The sequence below is a fragment of the Ictalurus furcatus genome, chromosome 18 (genome assembly GCF_023375685.1).
Source record: "Ictalurus furcatus strain D&B chromosome 18, Billie_1.0, whole genome shotgun sequence".
Lineage (NCBI taxonomy): Eukaryota > Metazoa > Chordata > Actinopteri > Siluriformes > Ictaluridae > Ictalurus > Ictalurus furcatus.
Window position 1 is genome coordinate 4,866,408 of NC_071272.1, and position 25,839 is coordinate 4,892,246.

Below are 25,839 nucleotides of genomic sequence, written 5' to 3' on the forward strand. Positions count from 1 at the left end.
GACAGTTAAAGACATTGCTCCGCCTCCTGGTGCGGCCTACAGCTCTGCTTTTCTTCTCTGCTCTGCATCGGACGTCACTATCCCAGGCTCCGCTTCAGACATCGCTCCGCCATCCTACTCCACCGAGGACGTCACTCCCCATTAGGCTCCACTTTGAGCTTCGTTCCCCCTGTTGTACTGTGTGATAGCCATCGCTCTGTGCTCACGTCATCTTACTGCGGTGCTGAAGAGACCGCCCCACAACTAACAAAGGTTAATTGAGACCTTCATTTTGATGTTCAGTAACCAGTCTTACTGCATCTTACTAAAGCCCTTCCCACATGCTGTCAACACCAGTGCTCAGAATTCTTATTTAATCTAGCTGGAACAAAAATAATTGGCAGAAACCTACGAACAGGAGACGAGAGCAAAGATCCAAGAGGTAGTATTTGAATAAAGACTTACATTACTGTTCCATCACCAGAATGAATGATTTTAGCAATCTGGCTGTAAAGACTCAGTTTCATAATTCATGTAATGCATGATTTCCTTGAATGTTTTTATTAGTTATACTTTCTTTTCTAATATTCTTCCAGGAGCCATGCTTCAACTGTTGCTAGTCTTTGGTAAGTTGGATGTTTCGTGTTATTTTATATCAAATAAAGTGTATATTTTCATATATTTTCTATGGTTTTATATGAAGACTGTCATTAATGTAAGATTATATATTTTCTATATTAAGACTCCAAATCAGATCAATTGAATTTAATAATAATAATAATAATAATAATAATAATAATCACAATCATAATCACAATCATAATCACAATCATAATAATAATTTAAGAGATAAACTTTACTCTTGTACTATCTGGTGCTGATTTGTGAAAAGGACTTTATAGCCTTCATTAAAAAAAAACTTGCAAGCTGATTTAGCAGCAATGTAAATGGAATATAATGCCACGTAAATTAATTATGAATGAATTATTTTTAATGATTATGTCTAATTCTCCTCATGCCAAATGTGATATTTTCATATATAGAGTAGACTCGGTATAATAATAAAAAAAAGAATTTTAAAAAATAGCAATAATTACAAAAATAAATAAATAAAAAATGTTTAAAAAAATTGAAATATAAAGTGAGAAAATGTAAGGTGGCAGTGTAGGACACAAATTTACAATAATTATGTACATTAATGCCATAAAAATAAATAAATACAATAAGGTACAATAGAAATAAGTAAATAAGCAGTATGTTGAGTGTGTGTAATTGTCCAGTGAAATGTGATCAGAGTAGTAGTTGGTTTCTGAGCATGTGCAGCTCAGAGATGAATTTTGCTGCAGCAGGTGCGTGACTGCACCCCCAGAAGCACCTGCATTTGGTTTGTTTCTGATAGGTTGGAAAACTGTGGTAAGAGCTTAGAGAATTTTTCAAAGTATTTTTCTCTTGTGTTAGGAACGGTATTACAGTAAAGAGAAAGTGTGCCTCTGTCTTAACCTCACCATTCTTACATTGACAGCACACTCTTTCTTCCTTTGGAAGCCATGTTTGCTTGTGTCTGCTTTTCTCTATGGCTAGGCCGTGATCATTGAGCCCGTATTTTGTAGGGATCTGTCTCTGTTTTGTATCTCTGATGCTGATGAGATATTCAGCCAGCTCATACTTTCAGTTTTGGGCCCGATAACATTCCAGTTTTCTTATCTTTCTCTTATCAGACATAGTCTTCATTCTTTTTTAAGTTGAAGTGTGGGAGAAGTGTATGCTGCTTGGATGAGAAAATAATTTCTGAAATTCTCGCAGATGCTGCTAACAGTTTGTACAGCATTTCTTTGCCTGAGCTTCACAGACTGTTGCAACAGCAGTCTGTCCCTGCTGACGGCTTCCATTAAAACTTCCATATGAGCATGGTGCTCAATCAGTGTCAAACAAATGTCAACTTTATAATCAATATCTATATCTTGAACACACACACACACACACACACACACACACACACGCACACGCAAAAAATAGATATCTATTTTGACAGAGTATGAAAGCTGAACTCAGGTATTGAGACAAATAGCTAGCATCAACCTGTATGAAATACCAAGCAATGATTACAACCTTTATTATTCATATTGCATCAAACACCATTTAATTCAGTGATATATGGATATGGAGTGTGTCCAGTGACACTAACTAGCTACCTAGTTACTTCCCAAAACAAACTGAACAGATAGCTTTGGAGAGAGCCCTCTCTGTAACTTTAGATTTCTTGAGGATTGTTGTTTTACATTTAAGTAATGCTAACTGCCTCTCACGAAGAGTGGATTACAAATAGAAAAGCAAATTGTCTTTGTTATGGCATACCCTGTACAAAGCATGTTCATTTTTACTTGGTGCATTAAATTAACTGTACAGTAAAATCACATCACAGCTGATTTTCCTCACTGTGACAGTAGCGTCAGTATCTTTAGCTGCTTCTTAGTAGCTTGTACTGTACAATGAAGACAAAACCTCACTGACTTTAGTTAATTCTTGAATTGAGTTACAGTAACACGGTTTGCTTTTGTACATCCAACACAATTTGATCATGTAATTTCAAAGCCCTGAATAAGACCAAACCCTGCTCTCTCACAGAACTCAGAAATAAAAGCAGACTGTGATATTTACCACTGCACTATTCTACCTCACAAGCTGTAGTCATGTTAATTTAATACGAGAAATGTAATATTTTTATGTAAATTATATGTACTATGTTCTCTTAAATCAGACGGACCACATAGTAGTTAACTATACTTAGCTGTAGTAACTATAGTTAGCTACTAGAAAGAGTATTTCAGCTATCTCTTAGATACCATAAATCATGAGGAGCTTGTAGCTTGACAAGTTACACCTGCACAGTAACTTTCCCAACATGGCTCACCAATGGATATCATGAACAATTAGCACAAGCAGACCTCCACAACCCTAGCGCTCTCGTTTTGAGAATGATTTTTTTAAATCACCTGCAAAAGACCCACTGACTACACACAAGCAATTTTGACTGCAAATTAGCACTATTTATTTGTGATATTAGTAAATCAGAGCCTCAGTGGTAATATATTTCAAGTTACATTCAACATGCAATAATGTTATTGTGTTTTTAATAGGGTTTTTCAGCCTCGGTGTCTGTCTCCCTCGTCAGTATCACTTCATTAATGAGAATAAGACCTGGGCTGAAGCACAGAGATACTGCAGAGAGAATTATGATGATTTAGCCAGTATTAATAACACTGAAGAGGAACTGGCTCTTACTAACATAATAAACATCTGGAACAACAACCGAACCTGGATTGGACTGTATGATGATCTGAACAGCTGGAAATGGTCTCTGGATGATGATTCTTTCTTCCAGGAAGGAGGGAGAAGCTTTAGAAACTGGTATATACAGAAACCAACCAACTGGAATGGAAACAGTTTGTGTGTATATTTATCGGGTTATTCTGGAGTATGGTATGAAGCCTCTTGTTCTTTGACACTTCCCTTCCTTTGCTTTGATGGTGAGCACAGCACTTATGTATATTTTAAAAGAAAATGCTTCAAAAAATATCTTTAGAAACAAATGAACATTGTAAACTATTTCTCTAAAATTAAAGTTTTACTCTTTTTTAAAAATAGTTTTTTTAAACAGTTTTTAAAGTTGTACATATTGAAACTGTGTTTTAGGTAGTGTGAATGCCAGTGAAAGATATGTCCTGGTTAATCAGAACCTGAACTGGACTGAAGCTCAGAGCTACTGCAGAAAGAATTACACAGACCTGATCAGTGTGAGGAACGAGACTGAGAACCAGATGATAAGATCATTATTAACTAATATGAATAATTACTATGGTTCCTTGTGGATTGGTCTGTACAGAACCAGGTCTTGGTCAGATAAAAGCAACTCTTCATTCACCAACTGGAATCCTGGACAACCAGATAATTATGCACTGAATGAATCCTGTACTGCCGTGTCATTTAATAGACATAATTATTATTATTACAATTATTATTACCATTATCGGTATTATGGGAAATGGACAGATGAACACTGCGGTCAAGCTTTTCCGTTCCTCTGTCACAGCAGTGAGTAGATTTCTGTTTTGTGATTTTAAAAAACCTGTTAAATCACTTTTAATTATGAACTGTACAATGTCAATCTATAGTACCAATAAACTTTCATTAATATTGTTTACACTTATTCAATGCAAACCACATTTTGAGCATTATAACTAACATTGTTAATCTTCTTTAGCAACATTATCATCATCCTCTCATCAGTATCACTTTATTAATGAGAATAAAACCTGGACTGAAGCACAGCGATACTGCCGAGAGAATTACACTGACCTGGCCACCATTGATAACATGGAGGAAATGAACACACTCCTTAACACAGTAAATGGCAGCTACTCAGGTTTAGCCTGGATTGGACTGTATGATGATCTGGACAGCTGGAGATGGTCTCTGGATGATGATGCTTTCTACCAGGAGGGAGAGAGAGACTTCAGAGGGTGGGACCAGCAACCCGATAACAACTATGGACGAGAACTGTGTGTTTATATTAGTTCTGATGGAACATGGTTTGATGGAGACTGTGACAGATATTTACCTTTTGTGTGCTATGATGGTGAGAATATATAATGAGCATATGAGGGTAAACAGTATGATTTTCCATTAGGTGTTACTGATCAAATGTATCTTTTTATTATTATTATTATTAGTAGTAGTAGTAGTAGTATTGTTGTTATTCTTCTTCCTCCTCTTCTTCTTCTTCTTCTTCTTCTTCTTCTTCTTCTTCTTATTATTATTATTATTATTATTATTATTATTATTATTATTGTATGTGTTATGGGACACATTAATCTTTTCAGGAAAAAATGGAACAGATGATTATAGGTGGATTTTGTCTTACATGCCCTGGAGACAAGCTCAGGATTACTGCAGAGAGCATTACACAGACCTGGCCAGTGTGAGAAACCAAACAGATAATCAAAGAATCCTCAACCTCACCGGTGGCAATGATGCTTGGATTGGTCTATACAGAACCAGACTCTGGTCAGATAAACAGGAATCCACATATGAAAACTGGAGAACATACACCCCGTATATACCTGCACAGCCAGATAATGGTGTATACACTCCATGGAAACACGGCAATCAACACTGCACTGCTGTATTATTCAGTGACTCAGGCTACTGGACAGATGAGAACTGCTTCACCACATTCCCTTTTATCTGCTATAACAGTGAGTTCATCTAATTGTCCTTTACTCATTGATTATTGCAAAACATGAAGAGATTTATCCAGTCTACCCAATTAAATGTCATAGAAACAAGTATTTATCAGTTTTTGTATTTTTATTTATTTATTTATATTTTACATTTTCTTTAATGGTAAAAAGGATCAAACAGCTGAGGATTTCATTTGATATGAATAAACCTGTAAGAAACTTAGTGACAGCTTATTTCCACACCTGGGCTCAATTTGAATTAATCCATAACTTTCCACAGGAATGTTCAGATTGATTTAAATTCATAAGAATTCACAACTGACAATAAAACTGCATGAATTTACTTTGTATTTCTTGAAGATTACAAGAATGAAAACATAAAGAAGATAATTTAGTAATTACTTAGACACTTCCTAAACTTGCACAGAATTGCTCAAACTTTGATGCTTGGTTTTAAAAGCAAATCCAAAATAATGGACCGTTACGGCTACTTACATTACAGTTCATTCACATATTTGATTCATACATCCTACATCATATAGTTCATTCATACATCCTTATTCATCTAAGAAAATGTAATTATGGTATTCTGTCCTTCAAAGAATTCTGCACAGGATCCTCATGTTCCCTTCATCATTATCACTTTGTTAATGAGAATAAAACCTGGACTGAAGCACAGAGATACTGCCGAGAGAATTACACTGACCTGGCTACCATTGATAACATGGAGGAAATGAACACAGTCCTTAACACAGTAACTGACTCCTACTCTGGTTTAGCCTGGATTGGACTGTATGATGATCTGAACAGCTGGAAATGGTCTCTGGATGAAAATTCTTTCTACAAGGATGGAGAGAGAAGCTTTAGAAACTGGTATATAAACAAACCAAGGAACTGGGGTGGAAACAGCATGTGTGTATACATGTCAAATTATGATGGGGTATGGCGGGAGACCTCTTGTTCTGGGACATATCCGTTCATTTGCTTTGATGGTGAGTAAAGCATGGATATGATCATTTTTTTTAAAAGCTTCAAACAAAATACCTTTCACACCAAATAAATATAGTACACAATTTCTCTAAAAGTACAGTTTTCACAATAAAATGTTAAATATTTAAAACTGTCTGTTTTAGGTAGGGTAAATGCCAGTGAAAGTTATGTCCTGGTTAATCAGTCCATGAACTGGACTGAAGCTCAGAGCTACTGCAGAGAGCATTACACAGACCTCCCCAGTGTGAGGAACGAGACTGAGAACCAGAAGATCAGATCAACATTATCAAAATTTTTTTATCCATATTATTATTATGATTATTATTATGATTATTATTATTATTATTATGATTATTATTATTATTATTATGATTATTATTATTATTATGACTATTATTATTATGATTATTATTATTATTATTACGCTCCTCTATGGATTGGCCTGTACAGAACCAGGTCTTGGTCAGATAAAAGCAACTCTTCATTCAGCAACTGGAAACCTGGACAACCAGATAATTATGCACTGAATGAATCCTGTACTGCCGTGTCATTTAATGATTCTGGGAAATGGACAGATGAAAACTGCGGTCGAGCTTTTCCATTCCTCTGTTACAGCAGTGAGTAGATTTCTGTTTTGTCATAAATAAAACTGAAACAGTATGTTTAAATATGAACTGTACAGTGTCTGTTGATGGTAGCGATAGTGCCGATAGTGTTGATAGTGCTAAAATACTGTCATTACTGTTACTTACACATAATGGGCCTCATTTATCAATCTGGATATGAACAGATTTATTTGTAAAATGTTAATACAAGCATTTAAGCAAGACATTTGGTAGTGAGTAGATTTCTGTTCTCTGATTTTTTTAAAAACTGACAGCACGTTTCCACATCAATACAGTGTCTATGCATAACACTAATATACACTACATTCCTTAATATCACTTATTGTCCCCTCCGAAAGTATTGCAATGGCAAGGCAAATTCTTTTGTTTTTGCTTTACACTGAATTTATTTGGATTTGGTTAAACAACTAAGCACCTTTTGTTTCAAACCCACCCATTTTTCAAGTGATAAAAAATTCTGGAACATGTGACTGACAGGTGCTACGTGTTGCCCAGGTGTGCCCTGTTAGAGTGATTGTTTAAACAATTAATAGCTCTGAATGTTTACACTTGATTTGAGCTCTGGATTTTGTCTGTGGAAAGTGCATATGTTGTTAAAAGTGATAACCAGTATGAAGACCAGAAAGCAGTATATGGGAGAAAAGCAAGCCATTTTGAAACTGAGAAGAGAGAGAAATCAATCAATCAATTAATCTCATTCCCAAAAGTCTTCAGTGCATTGTAAAAAGAAAGACTAGGCCTTAATGTTGAAATACATTTGGAGGGGACTGTATACCTAATGAATTCATTACCTATAATTTAATATGGAAATTTAAATAAAATGAATATTTTCTGACCCTTCTCTAGTAATGACATCAACTTCTCATCAGTATCACTTTGTTTATGAGAATAAGACCTGGACTGAAGCACAGAGATACTGCCGTGAGAATTACACTGACCTGGCTACTGTTGATAACATGGAGGAAATGAACACACTCCTTAACACAGTAAATGGCAGCTACTCAGGTTTAGCCTGGATTGGACTGTATGATGATCTGGACAGCTGGAGATGGTCTCTGGATGATGATTCTTTCTACCAGGAGGGAGAGAGAGACTTCAGAGGGTGGGACCAGCAACCTGATAATGACAATGGACAAGAGCTGTGTGTTTCCATGATATCAACTGGGGAATGGTTTGACAGGCCTTGTACTGACAGAAAGTCAATTGTTTGCTATAACGGTAAGACTGATACACTAAGTCAGTAAGTGGTAACTTTCATTATTCATGCTGTGATTCTAATATGCTATGATAGCTGAAAAGTACTCGTGTTTTAACCATGATACAGCTATTGTCTGTAGGAAATTATGACTTTTGCAATTCTCTCAACCTTAGACACAACCAACACATATGTGTGGATTTATACTTGGATGACTTGGGAAGAAGCTCAAAGTTTCTGTAGAGCAAATCACACAGACCTGGCCAGTGTGAGGAATGAGACTGAACTTCAGCAAATACTGAACATGGACATCTATGGATATCGTGAGGTATGGATAGGTCTGTATAGGAACCGATTATGGTCAGATCAGAGCAGCTCAACTTTTACATATTGGAGACCAGCGATTCCAGCACTCACAGCAGAGCCTGATAACGGTGTTAATTCACCTGGACAATATAGAAATCAACACTGCACAGCTGTGGATCATTCCGGCCAATGGACAGATGAAAACTGTTTCACCAGTTTCCCTTTCATCTGCTACACTGGTGAGTTTATCTCCTTTCTGAGTAAAACAAAGAATAATCAACTGTAATCTACAGTATAGTATTAGTACAATATAAAACAAGTACAAGAATTCAATCTAGTGCTAAAAGAAACATGCTAATGAAAGTTAAGAATACCTATGATTCCAGATGTTCCAGGTGTTTTCTAATCTTACTTCTGTTTCCCTTTTGCTCTGACAGCATTCACTCCAGGTGAGTAAAACATAATATATGTGTCTATTCTTAAACTTTGGTGTAGAGACGTGCAATCTCGTTGTAGATTTTATAGTTAACTACAAAGTTAATACATTAAAAAAAAATCTATTTAAACTGATACTTCAATAATCCAAATGTAAGTACTTCCAAAAGTGTTCATTTAATTTGTTTTTAATATTGGAGGTTCACTGTATATATTAGTCTGTATAAAGTTGTGTATGTATAGTGTACATGTGAATGTATTTTCTTTATTGATTGTAATGCAAAGCTTTTTTTCAGGTGTTGTGACAGGATTGCAGATGAAAGTCAAAGCTGAGGAAAGTCTGTTATACTCTGAGATTGAAAGAATTGTGTTGATGGAAGTGAGTAACTGTGCTTTAGATAAACTTTATCTGAAACACACAGATGCACATTCAATATGACTCAACAATAAATGCTATTATTAACATTGTTTAAGACATTATATTATCTTTCTTTTGTAGATAATGTGTAGCAATGTCCATAGAAATGTCTTAGGATTTATCATTAGTTGTGTAGTACTTGCAGGATTTCTTACATTTCACACTTTTTTCAGCTTCAACAAGAATCGATCAGACTGGGACTTTCAAGAAACTTCTCTGTGAATGCGATAAAAATCCGTAAGATCAGTCCATGAAGGAGAAAGACCACATTCATGTCCAGAATATAACTCATTTTGGGATGGTTTATCTTTAATGTATTCATTCATTCACCAATCATTCATTCTGCTAATGCTGTAGAGACACTCCACCCCCTACATTACTCCATATATACACCCATTTAAAATGCAAATAAACATCTAAAAAACAAATAAGAACATTTAATTAAAGATCCAGTAAAAGATTCTTACCGACTAGAAAAGCCTTCAAAAGCATTGAGATATCCTCGCTCTGACCATAACAGTAATAATGACTGTAATTATGCTGAATTATGAATGAACATGATTTTCTTAGGTGTTATATTTTATTTGGTGTATTGGGAATTTATACTGCTTATAAGTAATATTTTTTAAATGAATTTCAACAAATAAAACTCTGTACTTCTTTGTGTGTGGTGGGATTCATACAAAAGTTTGATATGTTATATTTTCTGCAATAATCGTATCAGCAGTTGGTTGTGTGTGTTAAGGGATACTATCTGACTTTCTTTTATTAATTGTTTTCAGTACTGGGATTCATGTCGTTTTGGTTGTGTTGATTAAATGTTGATTAAAGACCATTTTAATAAACAAGCACTGAATGAAGGGACGTGTGAAATGTGTTTGAATTGATCTTATGTGTTAAGTTAAGTAACGCTGTTCACAGGCGTAAATTAGGGATTTAAGTTGTTGAATGTTTTTTTTTCTTTTAAATTAAGAATTTAGATGTGGTACTGTGATGCAGGGGTACCATTGCAGTTTGAGACTGACCCCAGGGTATCAGTGATGTTAAAGTGTCTGAAGTGATGGTCCACTTAAACTTACATTTAAACTGCTGACCCATATAACACTGTAGTCCAGTTAAGGGTGAATATATATATATTAAACTTTTATTCATAATGTTTAACAGTCCTGGCCCATCTTGAAGCAAGTTGTTGCAAGTTCAAGTTGTGTTTTTCTATTCTAGAAAAAATATAAATGGTGCATTATGGTGCATTTCTGCTTCATCAAGAATGTTTTGCAGCATGTCTTTTCTCTCAAGGCAGACCAGATGCCTTCTCAGTAAGTTTAAGCTCACACCTTTATGTCATGAAGCACCACTGGGCTCAGCTTTTAATTGTATATGACAGTAAGGATGTGATTGTATACAGTGATTAGGTTTACGTTATGTGGAGAGTCCACCATACAAGTCTCTGTGAATGTTTCATTGTTATTCATTATGAAATAAGGCTGAAGTGCAGCAGTACAAACTGAAAATGAAAATAACAAATTAGACCATAACTACTGAAGACTTTTAAAATCAACCCCTGAACCTAACCGCTATATTTCATACTTTAGTCCCCATACCACACAATAAATTACAAAGACATGTCATTAAACCAAATTGTCATTAGATTTATATTAAATTGTGTCTGTAACAAAGAACGTTCAAGCGATAAAGATAAAACTGATGAGAACATACTCTTTTTATAAGTGAATCCCAACTTCCCAAGCATGACACACATCATAATGTACTGTGGGAACAAGAGGCATGGAATAAAGGAATCTAGACTGTATTCAAAAAAGAAAAAAAAAGATGCCAGTAATATATTTGATGTACACACTTTACCAGCGGTGTCTGATTGGACTGAACAATGTTACACTGAGGTCAAAGATTAAATAAAGCAATGCAAGGGTCAGTGTTTTGCATAAAACAGTATATTAGTGATCCAACCTGGAGATAAATTCCTACATGCTAACGTATATAGTGACAGACTCTAATTCTAATAAAGCAGAAAAAAGCTCACTGTCCATGTGACAAAAAATACACAAGGTCCCAATTCTATTCATGCTATATGGCAGGTGGAAATCTGGCTGGCTTGAACAGTCTGTGCCATGACATGAAAAGTATTTAAGAAGCTGGCAGGATCTCATAGACAGTACACACTGTCCCTGGCTGTAATATTTGCTGTTTGGTACAGCTCAGTTGTCCCAAACCCAATCACTCCAAGCTATTTCATGTAATGAATTGAGAGAAGCATAGAAAATTAGTAACCGTGAGTAAAATGTAAGTTTAATTAATAAATAATGTCATAGCTATTACATATAACCTTTACACATCATAAGGCTAACCAGTCCTACCACATTTAGAGGAAAGTACTGGAAGTGTCACGATTTCCCCTCGTGGCACACTGTTTGGCACAAAGTATTGAGTGTTATCACCGTGCTATCACCGTGTTATCAAGTCCTTGTAACTTGTTCCTTGTTCGACCTATTGCTTGTTTTTGGCCATGCTATTGTCTTACGTTTTGGATTTGTCTGCCTGTCTCTACTCTATAAAGCTCGTATCTGCATTTGCATCCGTCTCAACCACCATTACGTGACAGAATACTTTGCCGTAACATGGATGCAGCAGATGCCATTCAGCATCCCTGTCCAGCTAAAGACAGTTAAAGACATTGCTCCGCCTCCTGGTGCGGCCTACAGCTCTGCTTTTCTTCTCTGCTCTGCATCGGACGTCACTATCCCAGGCTCCGCTTCAGACATCGCTCCGCCTTCCTACTCCACCGAGGACGTCACTCCCCATTAGGCTCCACTTTGAGCTTCGTTCCCCCTGTTGTGCTGCGTGGAAGCCATCGCTCTGTGCTCACGTCATCTTACTGCGGTGCTGAAGAGACCGCCCCACAACTAACAAAGGTTAATTGAGACCTTCATTTTGATGTTCAGTAACCAGTCTTACTGCATCTTACTAAAGCCCTTCCCACATGCTGTCAACACCAGTAATCAGAATTCTTATTTAATCTAGCTGGAACAAAAATAATTGGCAGAAACCTACGAACAGGAGACGAGAGCAAAGATCCATGAGGTAGTATTTGAATAAAGACTTACATTACTGTTCCATCACCAGAATGAATGATTTTAGCAATCTGGCTGTAAAGACTCAGTTTCATAATTCATGTAATGCATGATTTCCTTGAATGTTTTTATTAGTTATACTTTCTTTTCTAATATTCTTCCAGGAGCCATGCTTCAACTGTTGCTACTCTTTGGTAAGTTGGATGTTTCGTGTTATTTTATATCAAATAAAATGTATATTTTCATATATTTTCTATGCTTTTATATGAAGACTGTCATTAATGTAAGATTATATATTTTCTATATTAAGACTCCAAATCAGATCAATTGAATTTAATAATAATAATAATAATAATAATAATAATAATAATCACAATCATAATAATAATTTAAGAGATAAACTTTACTCTTGTACTATCTGGTGCTGATTTGTGAAAAGGACTTTATAGCCTTCATTAAAAAAAAACTTGCAAGCTGATTTAGCAGCAATGTAAATGGAATATAACGCCATGTAAATTAATTTTGAATGAATTATTTTTAATGATTATGTCTAATTCTCCTCATGCCAAATGTGATATTTTCATATATAGAGTAGACTCTGAAAAAATCAAAATAAAAACTCCACATTCTCTTTGGATATCAATATTGGCACTCAAATATAGTATTGTTACTTTGTGTTGCCTGTGCGTAGTCTGTGTCCTTGTAATTCCTGTTGTTTACTGTACTGCTGCACGAGAAGAAGTTGCACCAGAAGTTCTCTTGCTCTCTCTCTCTCTCTCTCTATCTCTCCCTGCTTTATTGGCATGATTGTTTACATACAATTTTGCCAAAGCAAGGAGAATTTAAAACAATAATAAGAACAATAATAATAATAGAATAATAGAAGAAAATGAAAATGTAAATTGGTATAATAATAAAAAAAAGAATTTTAAAAAATAGCAATAATTACAAAAATAAATAAATAAAAAATTGTTTAAAAAAATTTGAAATATAAAGTGAGAAAATGTAAGGTGGCAGTGTAGGACACAAATTTACAATAATTATGTACATTAATGCCATAAAAAGAAATAAATACAATAAGGTAAATTAGAAATGAGAAAATAAGCAGTATGTTGAGTGTGTATGATTGTCTGGTGAAATGTGATCAGAGCAGTAGTTGGTTTCTGAGCATGCGCAGCTCAGAGATGAATTTTGCTGCAGCAAGTGTGTAACTCCGCCCCCAGAAGCACCTGCATTTGGTTTGTTTCTGATAGGTTGGAAAACTGTGGTAAGAGCTTAGAGAATTTTTCAAAGTATTTTTCTCTTGTGTTAGGAACGGTATTACAGTGAAGGAGAAAGTGTGCCTCTGTCTCAACCTCACCATTCTTACAGTGACAGACTCTTTCTTCCTTTGGAAGCCACGTTTGCTTGTGTCTGCTTTTCTCTACGGCTAGGCCGTGATCACTGTGCCCGTATTTTGTAGGGATCTGTCTCTGTTTTGTATCTCTGATGCTGATGAGATATTCAGTCAGCTCATACTTTCAGTTTAGGGCCCGATAACATTCCAGTTTTCTTAACTCTCTTATCAGACATAGTCTTCATTCTTTTTTAAGTTGAAGTGTGGGAAAAGTGTACACTGCTTGGCTTGATTTATTATTCATATTGCATCAAACACCATTTAATTCAATGATATATGGATATGGAGTGTGCCCAGTGACACTAACTAGCTACCTAGTTACTTCCCAAAACAAACTGAACAGATAGCTTTGGAGAGAGTCCTCCCTGTAACTTTAGATTTTTTGAGGATTGTTGTTTTACATTTAAATAATGCTAACTGCCTCTCACGAAGAGTGGATTACAAATAGAAAAGCAAATTGTCTTTGTTATGGCATACCCTGTACAAAGCATGTTCATTTTTACTTGGTGCATTAAATTAACTGTACAGTAAAATCACATCACAGCTGATTTTCCTCACTGTGACAGTAGCGTCAGTATCTTTAGCTGCTTCTTAGTAGCTTGTACTGCACAATGAAGACAAAACCTCACTGACTTTAGTTAATTCTTGAATTGAGTTACAGTAACACGGTTTGCTTTTGTACATCCAACACAATTTGATCATGTAATTTCAAAGCCCTGAATAAGACCAAACCCTGCTCTCTCACAGAACTCAGAAATAAAAGCAGACTGCGATATTTACCACTGCACTATTCGACCTCACAAGCTGTAGTCATGTTAATTTAATACGAGAAATGTAATATTTTTATGTAAATTATATGTACTATGTTATTTTAAATCAGACGGACCACATAGTAGCTAACTATACTTAGCTGTAGTAACTATAGTTAGCTACTACAAAGAGCATTTCAGCTATCTCTTAGCTACAATAAATCATGAGGAGCTTGTAGCTTGACAAGTTACACCTGCACAGTAACTTTCCCAACCAATGGCTATCATGAACAATTAGCACAAGCAGACCTCCACAAACAAGCAATTTTGACTGCAAATGAGCACTCTTTATTTGTGATATTAGTAAATCAGGGCCTCAGTGGTAATATATATCAAGCTACATTCAACATGCAATAAGAAAATTTAATTAAAGATTCAGTAAAAGATTCTTACCGACTAGAAAAGCCTTCAAAAGCCTTGAGATATCCTCGCTCTGACCATAACAGTAATAATGACTGTAATTATGCTGAATTATGAATGAACATGATTTTCTTAGGTGTAATATTTTATTTGGTGTATTGGGAATTTATACTGCTTATAAGTAATATTTTTAAATGAATGTCAACAAATAAAACTCTGTACTTCTTTGTGTGTGGTGGGATTCATACAAAAGTTTGATATGTTATATTTTCGGCAATAATCGTATCAGCAGTTGGTTGTGTGTGTTAAGGGATACTATCTGACTTTCTTTTATTAATTGTTTTCAGTACTGGGTTTAATGTAGTTTTGGTTGTGTTGATTAAATGTTGATTAAAGACCATTTTAATAAACAAGCACTGAATGAAGGGACGTGTGAAATGTGTTTGAATTGATCTTATGTGTTAAGTTAAGTAACGCTGTTCAAAGGTGTAAATTAGGGATTTAAGTTGTTGAATGTTTTTTTTTTTTCTTTTAAATTAAGAATTTAGATCTGGCACTGTGATGCAGGGGTACCACTGCAGTTTGAGACTGACCTCAGGGTATCAGTGATGTTAAAGGGTCTGTAGTGTTGGTTCACTTAAACTTACATCTAAACTGATGACCCATATAACACTGTAGTCCAGTTAAGGGTGAATATTTTATTATTTTTTAAAAACTTTATAATAGAACGTTTTTCTTTCATTTGTAATGGTTAATGGCTGCTACCTTAGGACCTTGCAGCTGTATTAAAATTTTATTCATAATGTTTAACAGTCCTGGCCCATCTTGAAGCAAGTTGTTGCAAGTTCAAGTTGTGTTTTTGTATTCTAGAAAAAAATATAAATGGTGCATTATGGTGCATTTCTGCTTCATCAAGAATGTTTTGCAGCATGTCTTTTCTCTCAAGGCAGACCAGATGCCTTCTCAGTAAGTTTAAGCTCACACCTTTATGTCATGAAGCACCACTGGGCTCAGCTTTTAATTGTATATGACAGTAAGGATGTGATTGTATACAGTGATTAGGTTTACATTATGTGGAGAGTCCACCATACAAGTCTCTGTGAATGTTTCATTGTTATTCATAATGAAATAAGGCTGAAGTGCAGCAGTACAAATTGAAAATTTGACCCACTGCTAGTGGACTTCTTCTGGGACAAACTACACTGAATCCCTCAAAGTGTCCTTCATCTGCCCAAGGAAGAGTGGGGCAGGGGCTGGTCCACGTAGCCAGCAGAACTGCAACATTTTGACTCCAGTTCATCCAGAGACTCCTCACCGGACCCAGGAGTTTAGTATGGAGAGCAGCAGCCTGTCGCCTGTTACACACGGTAGGAGGACTGGGTTCGGACAGAACTTTGTTTTTAATGGATACAAGAACACTAGACGTTGCTGGATTACCAGTTTTTTATCGTGAGCTTTTTAAAATATGGAAGCCTTTTTAAAAACATAAAGCAAGGGGTGCAGAACGTCACACTGGCTGCTGGAGGAACCCCTGGTTTATGGTGGGCGTTTGGACATCTCTGGTGTGACCACTCCTTCACTATCCAGGGTTCTGGTCTCCTCGGGGACTGTGACACTCCGACAGCTGGTGAACATCACAGGGACAGACCTATCACGGGCAGAGGACTTAGCAGCGCGCCTGGGACTGCGATCCCTATGTGTTGTAAATAAGCTCCTACATCACTGGATGTCCACCCTAACATCAGAGGAGCGTGCGCAGCTGATGGACTACAAACCAAGCGAGACTGGTCCTACAGAGGAAGAACCCTTTCCCTAGCTGGGCATTGCTCCAGACCTAGATGGTTGTGGGCGCCCCCTCCTGGAGTGCAGAGCTGAAATGAACATTGAAACATTGGACATTGTATAAGGCTTGTGTGAAAGTTTTAAATAAGAAAAAACTGAATGGGAGTGTGGACATCTCATGGCAAAATGTACTGGGTTTTAAAGATTATATTAAACCAGAGGGAAGGGCAATATACAAACCACTGTTAACCAAAAAAGTCACTGACTTCCAACGGATTTACACGGAATTGTTTTTGTGAATTCTTTTATCTCCATTTTAAACCCTGAGGTCACACAGGAATGTCTATTTTGTTTGCAGAGAGAGACTGTTTTTCATGCAGGAAAAACAAAGTGGCACAAAACACAGACTGCGATGCCATAAGAGTTCTCTCCAGACTAATTAAATCAAGAATTCTGATTGATTTGAACTTTTACAGGAGTATGGGGGACTTGGAGATGTTCAAGGCAGTGTGGTGTTGTGAGGAGGCTCTGTGCTCTGTAGTGGAGAGAGAGCTTTGTTTTGCACCTGCATTAGGCTGATAATGTTCATAACAACTGTTCATTGTTATGTGTTGACTAAATTAGCCTATTTATTTATTTATTCATGTTTTTTTAATGCTCCTTTAAATATTTATTTATTTATGTATTGAGCCACCCTGATTTTATTGTGTATAATGTGACTTTTGCAAAATAAAGGATTGTAAAAGTAAAAATATCTCTCTCTTAAATAAAACATTTAACAGGTGGGGAAAAAATTCAAGTAAAATTATAATTAGCCTAATTAATTCATGAATGAAAATGCATTCCTTATTATGGCTTCCTATTTGTTATTTTTATTTTATTATGGCTTCTTATTTCTTATTTCAAATTAATTCCCGAATCGATTCTAAATGCTTTACTTGAGAGGACGTGAATATTATCTGTAATTCGCGTCTCGTCCTGATGATGTCGCCATCATTCATGTTTTGAATTTTGAGTTTGAAGTTTCAAGTTGTTAATGAATTTCTCTGTTTCACATTTACAATATTTATTTATTTATTTACAGTAGTGTGCATTTTGTGCTTACCTTGTGTGCATTGTATGCACATATTTATGATTTCTTGTTACAATGTTTGGTACTCAATTTAAAAAGTAATTAAACATAATTGTGTGGGCCTTATTGTTAAAGTGTCTATTTCAGTAATATAGCTAAGTAGGAGGGTTTCAGTTATCAGCATTTATATTAAAACATGGATTCCACGTCTGCAAAATGAACATTTTGAAAGAAATATTGATAACTAATCGATATTGAATCGAATCGAACAGAAACCATATAAATAAGAATCGAATCGAATCACCAAATTGGTCGCAATAGCCATCCCTAGAATGTAGTAATCAGCACTGCGCTGTATCTTTCAGAGATTCAGGCCACTGGACAGATGAGAATTGCTTAGCCACATTCCCTTTTATCTGCTATAACAGTGAGTTCATCTAATCATTCTTGGCTCATTGGTTATTACAAAAAGATTTATCCAATATAACAAATCAAACCTCAAATAAATATGTATTTACCAGTAAAAGGTTAGTTTTTTTCTTCATATAGTTTACTCTGAAAGTATCGCATCTGCAAGGCCAATTCTTTTGTTTTTGCCATACACTATGAAAAAAATTGTGATAAATCAGTGAAAGGAAATTCTCTTATATCATGTACTCTTATATTATGAACTGTATTAAGACACCTTGGATATGGGGAATACTGGGTTATAGTTTCTGTTTGTGTGTCTCTGTGCTATCAAATACCTATGATGAATGTATATATTTAATTACCTCTTTAAATAAGGTGATCAACTGCTATCCTTGATTACATTATTATATATTTCTTTGTCAACATGACACAGGACTTATTTTGTATTATGACTATGGGCTGTGTGTTTTGTTTAAATCTGTCTGACACCTGGACAAGTAGAAACCGTCCACGCACTGCTTCTTATCAATGTGTATAAATACTTCTGTTTTGAATGAATAAACCAGAAGTCTCCGTGAACATTCACATGTGTCAGTGTGTGTGTTCATTCGGACTCTCCAGGCCTTAACTCTGCGGTAAACCACACTTTCTAGCTCATAGCAGCACCGAACTAAAAGTTAATAGAAGTAATGGTAGAACAGGCTGATAGGGCTGGCGGAGGTCTGGAAGACGTAGTCTGAGATTTGGAGATTGTTGAGATATTCTCATATATGGAACTCTAACAATCAGAATTTCTGTATTAATGTCCAGAAATTTAGATGTGTTAAACAACTTAGAATCATTGGTGGCAGAACACCTCAATCTTTAGTCTTAAAGTAAATTAAAGCAAATGATACTTAACCCTTGTGCATCCTTATTGACAATTTTATCTTTTTCTTTTTTTTTTTTTTTTATCATTTTGTCTGTGTTAATGCAAACAGCATACGTATGTATGGTAGTTATGATCAGAACTGATGCAGGTAACAAAAAAAAAAATTAAGTCCCTATACTGTCCCTATTCAAATAAACTTATAAATAAATAAAATTAATATAGAGCAGTGAGGGACAACAGACTGTATGTTCAGATGTCAAGTATAGGAGTTATAGCTGGCAATTTACATGCAATGATCACCTAATAACCTAGTCTACAAATATAATGGTTTCACAGTAGCACTGTATTAATTTATTAATAAAAAAAACATTAAAATGATAACATTACAAGACAAAAGATCACAATATTTTGAGAATAGTCATAATACTGTGACAAACAGGACCACATTAGAGCAACATTAATGTCCCAGTCCTACCACATTTAGAGGAAAGGACAGAGAGAAGCTGCTGTAATTAATCTTGTTTTCCAGGATTCCTGCCTTGTCATTAACATGCTGGTTAGACTGAACAACTTAGTGATTAATGTAACTGGGGGTATTCATTCCTGTCAATGATGCATAGACATAAGTCAAACCTTTATGTGGGTAAACACTACAGATAACATACTATAGTGTACTTGTATTAGGGCTTGACCAATATTTTCATCCTCTCCTATAATCTTTTACAATCACGAAACCAGATGTGAAGCTTATTAAGGAGAAGTTGGTTAAGGACGTCTCTTATGAGTTAGGTAATAATGCACAAGCACTGTCCTGAGACTGTTAGATACAGTATACTATCATGTGCCAGATCTTTTCAACCTTAACTTGGCTTGGAGGGTTTAAAGTTGATTGACACCTTCATTGTGGTGTTCAGTAACCAGTCTTACTGCATCTTACTAAAGCCCTTCCCACATGCTGTCAATGCTAGTACTCAGAATTCTTATTTAATCTAGCTGGAACAAAAAGAATTGGCAGAAACCTACAAACAGGAGACGAGAGCAAAGATCCATGAGGTAGTATTTGAATAAAGACTTACATTACTGTTCCATCACCAGAATGAATGATTTTAGCAATCTGGCTGTAAAGACTTGTATGTTTTTATTAGTCATACTTTCTTTTCTAATATTCTTCCAGGAACCATGCTTCAACTGTTGCTACTCTTTGGTAAGTTTATGTTTTGTGTTATTTTATATAAAAGAATTATATATTTTTATATATTTTCTATGCTTATATATGAAGACTGTCTTTAATATAAGATTATATATTTTATATAAGAAGTCTCCAAATCAGATCAATTTAATTTAATCATCATCATCATCACCATCATCATCATTATAATCACAATCATAATCATAATTATACTCTAAAAGATCAACTTTATTCGTGTACTTTATAGCCTTCATAAAAAAAAATTTGCAAGCTGATTTACTAGCAAGGTATATGGAATATGATGCCATATAAATCAATTTTGAATTAATTATTTTAATGATTATATCTAATTCTCCCTATGCCAAATGTGATATTTTTACATGTAGAGTGGACTCAGAAAAAAACTCAAAAACTCCACATTCTCTTTGGATATCAATATTGGCACTCAAATATAGTATTGTTACTTTGTGTTGCCTGTGCATAGTCTGTGTCCTTGTCATTTCTGCTGTTTATTGTACTTCTGCACCAGAAGAATTTTTTAAGTTCTCTCTCTCTCTCTCTCTCTCTCTCTCTCTCTCTCTCTCTCTCTCTCAATTCAATGCAATTAAAAGTACTTCACTGGCATGATCGTTTACATACAATATTGCCAAAGCATCAATATAGATAAGAAAGGAGAATAAAAAAAACACAATCATAATAATAGAATAAAATAAAATAAAAATGAGAATACGAATAATAATAAAAATAGAATAAAAAATATAAATAATTTCAAAAATAAGTTAAAAAAAAAACGAAAAAAATGAAAATGAAAAATAAAATGACTGCAGCAGGTGCGTAACCAGAAGCACCTGCATTTGGTTTGTTTCTGATAGGTTGGAAAACTGTGGTAAGAGCTTAGAGAATTTTTCAAAGTATTTTTCTCTTGTATCAGGAACGGTATTACAGTGAAGGAGAAAGTGTGCCTCTGTCTCAACCTCACCAGTCTTACAGTGACAGACTCTTTCTTCCTTTGGAAGCCACGTTTGCTTGTGTCTGCTTTTCTCTATGGCTAGGCCGTGATCATTGAGTCCGTATTTTGTAAGGATCTGTCTCTGTTTTGTATCTCTAACACTGACGAGGTATTCAGCAAGCTCATACTTTCAGTTTAGGGCCCGATAACATTCTAGTTTTCTTATCTCTCTCTCTCTCTCTCTCTCTCTCTCTCTCTCTCTCTCTAACTATATATCTCTCTGCCTCTATGCCAGGAATATGTAATATAACAGGTTTACAACAGGTTTTAATTCACAATGGCTTTGTTTTTATTACATAGTCTGCATTCTTTTTTAAGTTGAAGTGTGGGAAAAGTGTACACTGCTTGGCTGAGAAAATAATTTCTGAAATTATGCTGCTAACAGTTTGTACAGCATTTCTTTGCCTGAGCTTCACAGACTGTTGCAACAGCAGTCTGTCCCTGCTGACGGCTTCCTTTAAAACTTCCATATGAGCATGGTGCTCAATCAGTGTTAAACAAATGTCAACTTTATAATCAATATCTATATCTTGAACACACACACACACACACACACACACACACACACACGTGAAAAAAAAATAGATATCTGTTATGACAGAGTATGAAAGCTGACCTCAGGTATTGAGACAAATAGCTAGCATCAACCAGTATGAAATACTAAGCAATGATTACAACCTTTATTATTCATATTGCATCAAACACCATTTAATTCAATGATATATGGATATGGAGTGTGCCCAGTGACACTAACTAGCTACCTAGTTACTTCCCAAAACAAACTGAACAGATAGCTTTGGAGAGAGCCCTCTCTGTAACTGCTGCTTTTTTACGGATTGTTGTTTTACATTTAAATAATGCTAACTGCCTCACACGAAGAGTGGATTACAAATGTAAAAGCAAATTGTCTTTGTTATGGCATACCCTGTACAAAGCATGTTCATTTTTACTTGGTGCATTAAATTAACTGTACAGTAAAATCACATCACAGCTGATTTTCCTCACTGTGGCAGTAGCGTCAGTATCTTTAGCTGCTTCTTAGTAGCTTGTACTGTACAATGAAGAAAAAACCTCACTGACTTTAGTTAATTCTTGAATTGAGTTACAGTAACACGGTTTTTTTTTTGTGTAAATCCTATACAATTTGATCATGTAATTTCAAAGCCCTGAATAAGACCAAACCCTGCTCTCTCACAGAACTCAGAAATAAAAGCAGACTGTGATATTTACCACTGCACTATTCGACCTCACAAGCTGTAGTCATGTTAATTTAATACGAGAAATGTCATATTTTTATGTAAATTATATTTACTATGGTCTCTTAAAGCTGACAGACCACATAGTAGCTAACTATACTTAGCTGTAGTAACTATAGTTAGCCACTAGAGAGAGTATTTCAGCTATCTCTTAGCTACAATAAATCATGAGGAGCTTGTAGCTTGACAAGTTACACCTGCACAGTAACTTTCCCAACACGGCTCACCAATGGCTATCATGAACAATTAGCACAAGCAGACCTTTTTTGTTCTCCCCACTTTCAATATCATTTTTTTTAAAATCACCTGCAAAACACCCACTGACTACCCACAAGCAATTCTTATTGAAATGAGCACTCTTTATTTGTGATATTAGTAAATCAGAGCCTCAGTGGTAATATATTTCAAGCTACATTCAACGTGCAATAATGTTATTGTGTTTTTAATAGGGTTTTTCAGCCTCGGTGTCTGTCTCCCTCGTCAGTATCACTTCATTAATGAGAATAAGACCTGGGCTGAAGCACAGAGATACTGCAGAGAGAATTATGATGATTTAGCCAGTATTAATAACACTGAAGAGGAACTGGCCCTTACTAACATAACAGACATCTGGAACAACAACCGAACCTGGATTGGACTGTATGATGATCTGAACAGCTGGAAATGGTCTCTGGATGATGATTCTTTCTTCCAGGAAGGAGGGAGAAGCTTTAGAAACTGGTATATACAGAAACCAACGAACTATAATGGAAACAGTTTGTGCGTATATTTATCGGGTTCTTCTGGAGTATGGTATGAGGCCTCTTGTTCTTTGACACTTCCATTCATTTGCTTTGATGGTGAGCACAGCACTTAAATATATTTTATAATTTCATAAGAAATAATTCAAAAATATCTTTAGAAACAAATGAACATAGTAAACTATTTCTCTAAAAGTACAGTTTTACTCTTTTTTTAAAATCGTTTTTTAAAGAGTTTTTAAAGTTGTACATATTGAAACTGTGTTTTAGGTAGTGTGAATGCCAGTGAAAGATATGTCCTGGTTAATCAGAACCTGAACTGGACTGAAGCTCAGAGCTACTGCAGAAAGAATTACACAGACCTGATCAGTGTGAGGAACGAGACTGAGAACCATATGATAAGATCATTATTAACTAATATGAATAATTACTATGGTTCCTTGTGGATTGGTCTGTACAGAACCAGGTCTTGGTCAGATAAAAGCAACTCTTCATTCACCAACTGGAATCCTGGACAACCAGATAATTATGCACAGAATGAATCCTGTACTGCCGTGTCATTTAGTAGTGATAATTATTATTATTATAATTATTATTACTCTTATCTGTATTATGGGAAATGGACAGATGAAAACTGCGGTCAAGCTTTTCCGTTCCTCTGTTACAGCAGTGAGTAGATTTCTGTTTTGGGATTTTAAAAAACCTGTTAAATCACTTTTAATTATGAACTATGAATTATGAACAATGTCACTCTATAGTACCAATAAACTTTTATTAATATTGTTTACACTTATTCAATGCAAACCACATTTTGAGCATTATAACTAACATTGTTAATCTTCTTTAGCAACATTATCATCATCCTCTCATCAGTATCACTTTATTAATGAGAATATGACCTGGACTGAAGCACAGAAATACTGCAGAGAGAATTACACTGACCTGGCTACCATTGATAACATGGAGGAAATGAACACACTCCTTAACACAGTAAATGGCAGCTACTCAGGTTTAGCCTGGATTGGACTGTATGATGATCTGGACAGCTGGAGATGGTCTCTGGATGATGATGCTTTCTACCAGGAGGGAGAGAGAGACTTCAGAGGGTGGGACCAGCAACCTGATAACAACAATGCGCGAGAACTGTGTGTTTATATTAGATCTGATGGAACATGGTTTGATGGAAACTGTGACACATATTTACCTTTTGTTTGCTATGATGGTGAGAACATATAATGAGCATATGAGAATAAACAGTATGATTTTCAGTTTAGGTTTTATTGATCAAATGTATCCTTTCATTATTAGTAATATTATTATTATTATTATTATTATTATTATTATTATTATTATTGCTGTTGTTATTATTATTATTATTATCATAAAGTTTGATTCTGTGTATGTGTTATGGGACACATTAATCTTTTCAGGAAAAAATGGAACGGACGATTATAGGTGGATTTTGTCTTACATGCCCTGGAGACAAGCTCAGGATTACTGCAGAGAGCATTACACAGACCTGGCCAGTGTGAGAAACCAAACAGATAATCAAAGAATCCTCAACCTCACCGGTGGCAATGATGCTTGGATTGGTCTATACAGAACCAGACTCTGGTCAGATAAACAGGAATCCACATATGAAAACTGGAGAACATACACCCCGTATATACCTGCACAGCCAGACAATGGTGTATATGCTCCATGGGAATACGGTAATCAGCACTGCACTGCTATATCATTCAGTGACTCAGGCTACTGGACAGATGAGAACTGCTTCACCACATTCCCTTTTATCTGCTATAACAGTGAGTTCATCTAATTGTCCTTTACTCATTGATTATTGCAACACATGAAGAGATTTATCCAGTCTACCCAATTAAATGTCATAGAAACAAGTATTTATCAGTTTTTGTATTTTATTTATTTAATTAAATTTGACAAATTTCTTTAATGCTAAAAAGGATCAAACAACTGAGGATTTCATTGCATTTGAAAAAACCTATAAGAAACTTAGTGACAGCTTATTTCCATACCTGGGCTCAATTTGAATTAATCCATAACTTTCCACAGGAATGTTCAAATTGATTTAAATTCATAAGAATTCACAATTGACAATAAAACTTCATGAATTTACTTTGTATTTCTTTGACCCATTACAGGTAGTCCAGTTAAGGAAATTTTTTTTTAATTTATTAAGACACTTCCTAAATTTGTAAGGTTTGGCTGCAACCTTAGGACTTTGCTTGTATTAAAAGCATATTCAAAATAATGAACAGTTACGGCTATCTTACAGCAAGTTGTTCACATAAGTTTGTTTCATATTCTACATTATATAGTTCATGGTACATCCTTATTCTGCTTCATCAAGAATGTTTTGCAGCATGTCTTTTCTCTCAAGGCAGACCAGATGCCTTCTCAGTAAGTTTAAGCTCACACCTTTATGTCATGAAGCACCACTGGGCTCAGCTTTTAATTGTATATGACAGTAAGGATGTGATTGTATACAGTGATTAGGTTTACGTTATGTGGAGAGTCCACCATACAAGTCTCTGTGAATGTTTCATTGTTATTCATTATGAAATAAGGCTGAAGTGCAGCAGTACAAACTGAAAATGAAAATAACAAATTAGACCATAACTACTGAAGACTTTTAAAATCAACCCCTG

General features: G+C 35.3%; 2 protein-coding genes across 3 annotated transcripts; both read left to right on the forward strand.

The window, feature by feature from the left end:
• The first annotated feature begins 338 nt into the window (after positions 1–338).
• LOC128622519 (C-type mannose receptor 2-like) lies at positions 339–10,049 on the forward strand. Its single transcript, XM_053649102.1, has 13 exons — positions 339–421; positions 576–605; positions 3,117–3,506; positions 3,673–4,071; positions 4,241–4,615; positions 4,860–5,234; positions 5,822–6,211; positions 6,353–6,826; positions 7,682–8,053; positions 8,207–8,575; positions 8,774–8,785; positions 9,068–9,150; positions 9,363–10,049. Exons 2-13 carry the CDS (start codon positions 581–583, stop codon positions 9,441–9,443), a joined length of 3,345 nt encoding a protein of 1,114 aa, XP_053505077.1. The 5' UTR covers positions 339–421; positions 576–580; the 3' UTR covers positions 9,444–10,049.
• A 1,898-nt stretch (positions 10,050–11,947) lies between these two features.
• On the forward strand, positions 11,948–25,049 carry LOC128622277 (C-type mannose receptor 2-like). 2 transcript variants are annotated; one of them, XM_053648644.1, is made up of 6 exons: positions 11,948–12,288; positions 12,443–12,472; positions 22,883–23,272; positions 23,444–23,842; positions 24,021–24,395; positions 24,604–25,049. In XM_053648644.1, the coding sequence occupies exons 2-6, from the start codon at positions 12,448–12,450 to the stop codon at positions 24,990–24,992; spliced, it is 1,578 nt and encodes a 525-aa protein (XP_053504619.1). In that variant the 5' UTR covers positions 11,948–12,288; positions 12,443–12,447; the 3' UTR covers positions 24,993–25,049. The 2 variants fall into 2 exon arrangements, with proteins under 2 accessions (XP_053504619.1, XP_053504620.1); XM_053648645.1 differs by lacking the exons at positions 11,948–12,288; positions 12,443–12,472 and adding exons at positions 19,914–20,032; positions 20,154–20,183.
• Positions 25,050–25,839: the final 790 nt, after the last annotated feature.

Coding starts and splice junctions, on each gene's coding strand:
- LOC128622519 (XM_053649102.1), top strand. CDS start 581: ATGCTTCAACTGTTGCTAGTCTTTG. Junction 4,072..4,240: donor TCCGTTCCTCTGTCACAGCA/GTGAGTAGATTT, acceptor AATCTTCTTTAG/CAACATTATCATCATCCTCT. Junction 6,827..7,681: donor TCCATTCCTCTGTTACAGCA/GTGAGTAGATTT, acceptor ACCCTTCTCTAG/TAATGACATCAACTTCTCAT.
- LOC128622277 (XM_053648644.1), top strand. CDS start 12,448: ATGCTTCAACTGTTGCTACTCTTTG. Junction 12,473..22,882: donor TCAACTGTTGCTACTCTTTG/GTAAGTTGGATG, acceptor TGTTTTTAATAG/GGTTTTTCAGCCTCGGTGTC. Junction 24,396..24,603: donor ACCTTTTGTTTGCTATGATG/GTGAGAACATAT, acceptor TAATCTTTTCAG/GAAAAAATGGAACGGACGAT.